This window comes from Pongo pygmaeus, chromosome 17, assembly GCF_028885625.2.
Source record: "Pongo pygmaeus isolate AG05252 chromosome 17, NHGRI_mPonPyg2-v2.0_pri, whole genome shotgun sequence".
Classification (NCBI taxonomy): Eukaryota; Metazoa; Chordata; class Mammalia; order Primates; family Hominidae; genus Pongo; species Pongo pygmaeus.
Window position 1 is genome coordinate 71,943,875 of NC_072390.2, and position 10,142 is coordinate 71,954,016.

The 10,142-nt window shown below is 38.1% G+C and overlaps 1 protein-coding gene across 1 annotated transcript in view; it reads left to right on the forward strand.

The window, feature by feature from the left end:
* WDR7 (WD repeat domain 7) overlaps positions 1 to 7,149 on the forward strand; it is a 392,926-nt gene extending 385,777 nt beyond the window's left edge. Inside the window, exon 29 of the mRNA XM_054460414.2 lies at positions 4,360 to 7,149. Within this exon, the coding sequence (XP_054316389.1) occupies positions 4,360 to 4,563 (204 nt within the window). The 3' untranslated portion in view covers positions 4,564 to 7,149. The remainder of the gene's footprint in view (positions 1 to 4,359) is intronic.
* The last annotated feature ends 2,993 nt before the right edge of the window (positions 7,150 to 10,142 follow it).

The window sequence follows — 10,142 nt, forward strand, 5'->3', positions numbered from 1 at the left end:
TAAAGCTCCACTCATTCCACATTTATTGGATGTCTGAGTGGTAGGTACTGGCCTGTGCATTTAGAGACACAGAGATCAGTAAGTCATGGGTCCGTGCTTGCCAGAAAAATGTGTTCTTTCTTCTTTGGAATAAACAAACAAAACATCTCTTTTTTCCAACTTTCTTTCTGCTAAGAAAACATAATTTCTTATATAAGAAATACCACACATATTAGCCAGATTTGAAACTTTTCCCAGTATTTTCAGAAGTATTTTAAATGAAATTTTCTAAATGTTAAATTATCTTTTTCCCCTTAGATCTTCAAGGTTTTATTTGGATATGCTCATCCCTTCCTTGAATATTTTTCTATTTATATCAAAATTACTGCCCAGATCACTGATGGGATTATGGGTGACATCCTTTTCACTTAGACATCAAGCTCGTTTATTAGATGGCTTCCTTTTCAGTTTCACTTAGAAATCAAGCTCGTTTATTAGATGGCTTCCTTTTCAGGTAACATCTTTTTGTCTTCCAGTTCCTCTCTGAAGCCTCCTGCTGTTGACTCTGGGCTTTGCCAAGCGCACTCACATCTGTGTGCCTGGACACATGGCTTTGCACACAGTGGGGCTGCAGCACATGTCCTTAATCCACAAGCTCACCTACTCCAAGGGCTGCTTCCTGTTATCTGCACATGCCAGAGCCAAAGCAGCCCAGGCAACACCCAGGTCATTCTTGCCTCTAAAACCAATGTCGGAATTTAACATACAACCCGTTTCTTGATGTTTATGTTATACCAAACTCAGTCTTGAAATTTTAATGGAAGACACAAAAACAAGTCCTTTCAGCTTTCTCAGGAAAATGCAATGAAATCTCTTCCAGAAGTGTAGTTGTCTTATTTGAATTAAAAAGAGTCCAAAAAACAGTATTAGATCTACTGCTGCTCTCCCCAAATGGGCTTTGCTGATTTATTTAGATACATGTTGTTTCGTTGTAATGATGTATCAGAATACTTTTATATTATTCCAGTAAGTGTACTGTAATATATTTTGAAAAGTTAATGAAGTCTTATTAATACAGAACCTTACTAAAGCTATCAGCTATTAAAATCTTTGCTGAGAAATGAGTGTTAATGAGAAATATTGGTTGGATAATTACTCAAGTGAGACTTAGTAAGGTCTGTGTGTAGCATTACTTACGTTGGGAATGGCATTAAAACATTTCCTGTTGTGATGAATTATAGCTATGTTTCTGTGTGTTCAGAAAATAATCTTCACAGAACAAGTTTTGTGAAGCATTTATTTTTGAAGGGAAGAAAAAAGCCAAAGTTACATTTGAGTGAATTTACATTCTCATCTATCAAATGATGTAATTTGGCAGTCATTCAAGCCCTTTGATTTTCTAACCCCATTGTCTACAATTTGAATATTTTACTTCTCTGTATCCATTGGTATTTGAGCAAGAGGAGGAGTTTGGTAATGAACTACAGTCACAATTCTCTCACCCAAATCTTACCACCACTGTCCAGCAAATATCTTCTTTCAGAAATGCTGATAATAAATTAGGTAGATACTGGTTTCGTTTATTTTTATTTACTCCATTGTATAGTAGAATACTATTCAGCCATTTAAAAGGAATAATGTATATCTGTAGTCATTAACAAGAGAAGACTGCCATCAGCATTTTGTTGAACAAAAAGGCAAATTATGAAACTACATTTTAATATAAGCTTGTTTATATAAAATTTATTAACTCTGCTTCTCTTCATCTTTATGTATATGCGGAGGTCTGGAAGGTTGTTTACCAAAATTTTAACAGTGACTGTCTTTGGGAAAAGATATTTCAGGGGTTTTTTGCTTTCCTTTTTGTACTTTTCTTTATTATTTGAATTTTCCACAATGAGTATTTACTACCTTTGCAATCAGGAAAAAGTGAATGTTACCAAATCTCATAATTCCACATAGTTTGCATTCATTCAAGGCTCAAGATGTCCTTACTTGAGCATCGTTTGTAGCCAGTCGCTGTTCAAGAAAACATTAATATTGAATAACAAAATTGTTAGTTGTTTCAGAGAAAGTCATTTGTCTGAGTTTATTGGAAAAATTAATACCATTACTATAATACTTCACATTCATGCCAAATTTGAAGAGGTCGTAGGGAAAGGATGATCTTGAGCAATGAATTTTAGTGAACATGGGGGTCTTTATTGTTCCACATGTTATGTCCCTTACAGAATTTCACATATCCCTATTCTCAGGCAGGAATAGGGATATGTGAGCTATGATAGTTATGTCCCTTATAGAATTTCACATATCCTGTTCTCAGGCAGGAAGACTATTTGACCGGACCAAAGGCATTTATCAAAGTAGGGATGGCTCAGGTTATAAGAGGAACCCAGTTGTAATGGCCTTTTCTAAAATCTTTACATCTAGAGTATTCCCATGAGATATTCTCTCCCTTTTCATGTTTAGCTCTCAACCCATTTTTTGTTCGTGGCTAAATTTGCAGAGAGGAATTAAAAATAAGGAAGTGTCTGAGCATTATACGCCCCTTGCATTTTGAGTTACCAGCAGAAGTCAAGCTTCATACATATATTCATAGAAAATCTATAAAGAATGAAAAATACCTGGTAGTTATTTATCAACTTAGAAATTAGATTTTTTCTAAAACACACTATGCCTGTTGATGCCAGTTAATGTTAACCAGCAATCTTCTGGGTCATTTGGATCTATCAAATCAAGCTCATCATCATTATTTATATTTTAACTATTTGGGAACATCCAAGAAAGCAATAAGGCATTGATTTTTATCTTTTATGAAGTTTTTGGGAAAAGGAGAGAAGGAAGCAAAGAAACAGGCTTCTGAAAGGGTGACAGTAAGGAACTGTCTGGCTGGAAACAGGAACCGAACTTTAACAGAAAGAGTTAACAATAACCATACATTTGGTTTTAAAATGTGACCTCGTACACTAGTGATTTTTTTTCACCTCTGTGTTGTGTTCGGCGCTATTATTAATGCAGGAAAATCAGTAACATTAGTCATCTTAAAAGGGTTATTACTCAAGATGATTTAAATTGTGAAAATGTCAGTGGAGCCTGCATGCACTCTGCTAGAGATGCCATGATTTACGCCCTCTGACACCATCCTGCTGCTGAGAAGGGCTAGAAAAAGGAATGGCTTGTGTTTTGCACTGATCCACATGCAGGGGATGATGTCAGTGATAACACATCTTAAATGTCCTAGGATTTGCCAGAGTTTCATGGATCAACCATTTGTAGATGTTGGATCATAATCTGCATGCTTCATGCAAATCTCTAGAATCTTACACATTGAGATGGAGGTTATACTGGAGAGAAGCATTGGAAATGAAAATTAGTACAAAGAAAAAGTGTTATTTCCAAGGCTTCTTTCCAGATTTTCAGTATTCTTTCCATGTGATATTATAATAGCACACATGATGCTATTGAAAATATTTTAAGTAATATTTAGAATCTAAAGAAATCTTCAGACTCAGTTGCTTAGGAAACAGTTCACTTAGACAACTACCATTCAGTATTTAGTACTTCAACCTGAATGCATAGTTGTTCATGATTCATAATTTCCATGTTATTTTTCATTTATGTGGCTGGATTAAGAAAACCTAAAATTTAAATCCAGAAAAACTGCCAAAAAGCAGAAATCATCAATTGATAAAAAGGTATTGTCGGTAAAATATTAACAGCGGACTGTCCTTAGTTTGATAGCAAAACAGTGAGGCACAGATATAGTGTTGAGATGAAATTGATTCTGGTTCTGCACTTTATAATAAGCAAGAGCTTTCCAGAAAGCGAGTTTTTAAAAAGCAAGTGAAGAGTGAAGGTATTAGTAGGTGGGAAATGGGGGTGGAAGGGAGTCTTGAGCTTTATTTGATCCAATAAATTGCCACTCTATCTACTGCTTAACTTTGCTTCCTTTTCTTGAACTAATTACAAATCCCAAAACTTGTCTTTGCTGACTCATCCTTCAGGGAGTGCAGTTAGCATTGTGGTAAAGAACATGAAAGTCTTCAGTTTTAAATATCCACAATTTCCAAATACCTGTGTTGTCTAAATGAACCATTTTATTAAGAGCTATAATTTAGCTCTCTTCCTAAAGATCCATGGACTCTCCTGTTGTCAGGTTCTACCCCCATAAAATTCCTCTAGATTTCTGCATTTACTGTAACAGCATCAGAACAATTCCAAGCACACCGAAAGGAACTTTTGAGAGGTTAAGAACAAGCTCAGGTGAAGGAGAATAACCATGATGGAGGAGAAAGTGGCCAGAAGAGATCGACCCAGTCTCTGTGATAGGGAAAGGGAGAGGGCTGTTCAAGTGACACATGTGCTCTCCTGTCCCTCCAGATGAACACATCACTGCTGGGAAGCATTGGCATGCTGAACTCCGCACCTCAGCTGCGCTGCATTAAAACCTACCAGGTGCCCCCTGTGCAGCCAGCGTCCCCCGGCTCCCACAATGCCCTCAAGCTGGCCCGGCTCATCTGGACTTCCAACCGCAACGTCATCCTCATGGCCCATGACGGGAAGGAGCACCGCTTCATGGTCTAACGCTGCTGCCTGCTGCCGTGACTGTGTTTTAGTTCTCTAAATTATCCAAGCCGATGTTCCTCTGTCCTTCCTCACGCCAGATTGTTCCCAGGGGCCTGCCCACCCCAGTGCCGTCCAGGGGCACGGCCGGGTCTTGTCACTTGCGCATGCTTCTCGGGGGCAGAACCCGCTCGTGCCATCTATTGATTCAGAGGCACGCACACATGCTCTGCAGGATGTGGCCATCCTGTCACCAGGTAGTTTTTCCCTGCCAGAGATGGGAGGGGAAAGCCAGCGGTTCCTGGGAACGCTCTTGTTGCTTGGTGCAACAGAAGCACAAAAATCAATAAACACTGTGATTGCACTCCCAGCCCAGATCAGCATTTTTAGCCATCTCAACCCCACCTCCGAAGTGCTGCTTGAATCTGGCCGTTCTGACACTGGGTGTTGAGGTCATGTGGCAGTCCTCATGAATGAAATTATTGCCCTTTGAATTTCCTAAAATATTGTTTACCAAAAAGATTCTGTGTTTACATGTTCTTTTCTTCTGGTGATTGCTAGGAAATTACTCAATCCGATTTCCTAGGGTTTAGCTACCACCTTCTTTATCAACAGCTAACCAATTTGAGATTCATGATTAATTATGTACACAAAAATATTTTCCTTGTAGAAAATAGTTTTCCAGACACTTAGCCTTCTGAAGTGCTCATCTCTTGCTTAAATGATAGTATATTTAGTAGTTTAAAATAAAAATAATCACTCCCTATGATCTAGTTAATGTAATTATCCAGTTACTGTAACTAATCTCTTGAAGGGACTTTTGTGATAAAGAGCCAAGTTCAGAAGCATAGCGTGTACCGAAAATGAAGACTCTCCTATCTACTGCTACAGATCTTGTTGAAGAAAGAGCTTACCCCTTTCACCCGGAAACCTTGCAATCCTATAGTTCCCATATGTGTGGCATATGTCAGTTATGAAATTATTATAATTCAGCCTTCAAACTACTACTGATCAACTAAAGGAAAGCTAATAAGGTATTTCTTTTAAACAAGTATTCTGGAAAAGTAATAACTATGGCACAAATGTTCAGGAGTGTATATAAAAATGTGTGGGCTCTCGATTTATTTGAGCAAACATTGCAATGAGGGTGTTCATTATGCTTCTAAGTAAGCTTTAACTAGATCACTTTCTTATGTCAGATTGTGCTGGTTCTAGCTCATAATAATGAAAAAATAGAATAATATTTTGTATGAATTGTTTCTAACAAACCTTGATCTGTATATACTTGTGAGGGGTTGTTTGGTTGCCTAATTGTTGATTGGTTGGTTAGTTGGGCAAAATCATTTATTACATGCAAAAATAGAAAATTATTTGTTAAATTCAGAGAAAATATATGAAGTTTACAAAGGAACCAAAATGATAATGGGAGAATTTAGTCTTAAAAGTTTAGGTTGTCAGAGTTTATCTAATATACAAAAAAAGTGGGATCAAGGTCTAGGAACAAACATTGGTTATTTCACTGAAACAGATTTTTAAAGAACATATTAAGAAATTAAGACCATTAGATCGTCTCTTTCATATTGATATGATGTTATTTCCATTGACGGCAAATCTATCCTGTTCCTTGGTTTTAGAGTTGGGTATTCTTTCAAAAGTGAATTTAGGCACATGCATGTATGTTGTATTTATAAAGATTATATATGTAGTTTCCAAGGAAGAAACAAAGACCTATACAGTGTAGACTTTATTTGTTTGGTGAACGTGCTGTTGTGTTTGGCATAGCTAGAGAAATGTAAGGTAAACTAAAAGGCTCACTTTGTTTTCCAGTGGGTCCAGAGTCTTCTCTATACCCAACATATGTTTACTTTATGAACTTAAATGGAAATTAATTTATTGTAGACTACATCTCTATTTGGAATGATGAGGTAAATGTATACCTTAGCATTTTCTTTAACAAAAATGTTCTGTGTATCAGGAAAGAGGTGTGAGAGCGGTAGGCAGCCTGCCGCAAACACACGGATGGCTCCCACCGCCACGAAGGTTGAGAACAAAGCCAGGGGGCCCAGAGGAGCAACAGCCCTGGGCCACAAGCGTGGGTCGGCCTTTCACGTGTTCTGTCTGCACAGGCAACCAAGGCCAGTAGAGAGCTATGGCTGCAAAACCCTGGGGTGGATGATGTTTGATGATTAGATGGTCATCTCTAACTACTAAACTAATATCTGCATTCTTGTTAACATAAATCTCTCCTTGGCTATTTTAATAGCCACAGTCCCAAACTTCATCCCAGCTTAGATTTCTCAGCACTGAGGTAAACTCTGCATTGTCATCCCAGCGTACACCTTTAATGTTTTATTGATTTCATTGGCACTGTATTTGGACCTGTCCTTGTATATGTAGAGACATATGTGGCTTCATTGGTAATTTACAAGCAAAAGATGACATGACGTGACACCTGTATGAAAATGTAATGATTGAACTCCCTGTGTACAGTGAGTGAATTAAAATGTCTGCCTCTCAGACATTTCTTAATGATTCCACTTAATAGACTCTATGTGTGCTGAATGTTCCTGTGTACATGTGTGTTAAATAAAACAATTGTATTGAAAACTGTTTTTCTCACAATATTACCTTTTCCAGTGTTCACTCATCTTAAACATCCTCATTTGAAATCCGTATGCTCCCCTAGCCGTGCTGCCTCTAATCATTCATTTCCCTGGAGAGCTGGCTTGGGAAAGGCAACTTATTCCCAGAGGACAGTAGAGCAGAAGTGCGGCGAGAAACTCTCCCTCCAGAAACTCACTGGCACCCTCTGTGGTTTGGGCAAGGGCGTTGCATGCCTGTTGCTTTATCTCTACTCTACATGCTCCCAAATAGACTGTTAATGGCACCAAATCATATCTTGTCAGATTGGATGGCATGGGTTGGCTGCCTCTCGGGAGCTAGGCTGAGATCATTAAGTTCATTGCATTTCACACTCAGTTTGGAGTCGAATTTGAATCCCTGAGGTAAAGGGTATAATTGGTTTTCAGAAAAATCAAGAATAATAAAATAGGTCCTTACTGCTCATAGAGGGTTATGTGTAAGTAGTGAATGTACTTCTTTTCTCTTAATTATTTCAGATAAGAACACAAAAGCTTGAATTGAGTCAATCATCGTGTAACAGTATAATTTTCTATAAGAATTCGGTGAACATTCCAGGAGTGGTCTGAGGCATCTTGGGCCCTATTAAATGCCCACTGTGGGCCCCAGGAAATGTTTTAACATCTCGTGACTTAAACGTATTCTTATAGGGAAAATAGGGGCAGTAACAGTTCTATATGATCAGTGATCACATAAACTGATCAAATGTGGAAAGGGCGTGACATTAATAGGAAGGTAAAGCCAAGCAGTGCTGGGTGAACTTTCACCTTTCACCCCTTCGGCTGACTGACAGAGCTGAGTGTTGAAGAAAATCAATACTTTGGAGCCAGGAGGGAAATATTTCCACCCTCTAACTAGAGAATGTATTTTGACAAGGCCAAGATAATCCAAGCTGCACAGGAGAAAGAGAAAAGAAGACTCATTTTTAAAGCCTGACACTTCAAGGTGTTTTTGTGCAATGGTTTAGAGATCGTCAATACATACAAATACCAAAGGTCAAAAAGAAAAGCCAGAAGAATTTCAAAAATTAGATGTTCAGTTCTTTTTGCTGTTAAAAAAAAAAAAAAGACTACAGAGAGTTTTGTGCTTGTAATTGTCCTTTTAATGAACCAAGCTCACAATTGTGTGACCATTGAGGTGATCATCCCTCTTTAGTCAAAACTTACATTTTTGTAGCAGCAGAACGATGAATATTGAATGCTCAAAAAGCATTCAGACTTCCTGCTTCTGTACACCTTTTGGCTACAAATTGTTTTGTTTTTTTGAGTGGTTACATTGTTTTGTGCTAACATCTCAGAATTTGGTTTTGCAATTCATGTTGATTCTGCCATAATGGCATTGTAAATCCTGGATCCTCCTTCACATTCAGTTCAATAATTTTTTTCTAGTTTCCCAAGTCCCTTTAAGCAAATTCCTTATGAAGATATTCTAATTAATGTATCTCTGAGTGAGAGGTTTATGCACCCCTAGGAAGATGGTAAACAATTCATTCTTACCAGCAAGATTAGAGCCATTCATTCTGTAGACAAATACCTCCATCAAGTGGATATAGATTCTTTGCTTTCCTACTGATAAGAAAACTAAGAAGCCAGTGGTGCCCATACCTTCCAGACAAGCTCAGAAGGACAAAGGAATCTTAAGTATCTAAAGTATATCATCAGGCCTGCTGTAAACATGTGCTAATTAAACAGTATTAAAAATACAGTGAAAATATAGCTTCTATTTATATACCTGCGTACTCATTAATAAATCCCATTCTATTCTGAGGCGATAGATCAGGCTGGAAATTTTTATTTTCTTTTGTTTCAAAAAGAGAATGCAGCCAGCCAAACCTCCTCAATATTCTGAGATTTCCCAGAGAAGGCTAGGAGTCTAGCACTGCTCGAATTGTAGGGCTATGAAGTAAATATGTGCTGCATCTGTGAAATCCATTGTATTGCACCTGTCAAATGCTCAGAAGAGTGGCACATAGGAAGCACTCAATAGATGTAAGCTAATATTTTTAGGAGACAGGAGTCCTAATTGAGCATGGATAAACAAGATGACCTGTGTTCTTCGGAAAACTTGGATTTTTGTTTTACGTTTTCATCTCTATGTGGACTCCACAAGTAGTTCTGAACATCCTATCCAAAGGAGGGCTCCTGTGGATCTGTTTGTATTCCCCAGCTGCTTTGCCATATTGCTATGTGTTACCACCCCGCTTCTCACCAAAATTTGTATACATGAAGAAATGCCAAAATACATGCCAGTGGAGGAAACTGGTTGGTTGTGGCTGAAGTTATCACTGATTCCTCAAAAAGAAAGATCACCGCATTAGATTTAGGACTCACATTAGCATCAGGGATGACTTTGAGTTTCTTCCAAATACGCATCTATCGAAATTGAATAAGACTCTGGACAAAAGTATTGTAGAGTGGATTTCATGGAATCACCAAAGCAAAGGAAACTGAATATGTAGGTTCTGTTGCCAATATCTTCTTGTTCTAACTTAGCGTCAAAATGACTTAGTGCTTTAGTCTTCCCAAATTTGAAATGTATTCTCTAAAACAGCAGCCCTCAACCCCTGGTATCAGTCTGTGGCCTATGAGGAACCAGGCTGCACAGTAGGAGGTGAGTCGTGGTGAGCCAGCAAAGTTTCATCTGTATTTACAGAGGTCCCCATCACTTGCATTACTGCCTGAGCTCAGCCTCCTGTCATATCAGCTGCGGCATTAGATTCTCATAAGAGCGTGAATCCTATTGTGAACTGAGCATGTGAGGGATCTAGGTTGCACCCTCCTTATGAGAATCTAATACCTGATGATCTGTCAGTGTATCCCCCAGACAGGACCGTTTAGTTGCAGGAAAACAAGCTCAGGGCTCTCACTGATTCTACATTATGATGAGTTGTATAATTATTTTATATATATAACAATGTAATAATAGAAATAACATGCACAATAAATATAATGCATTTGAAT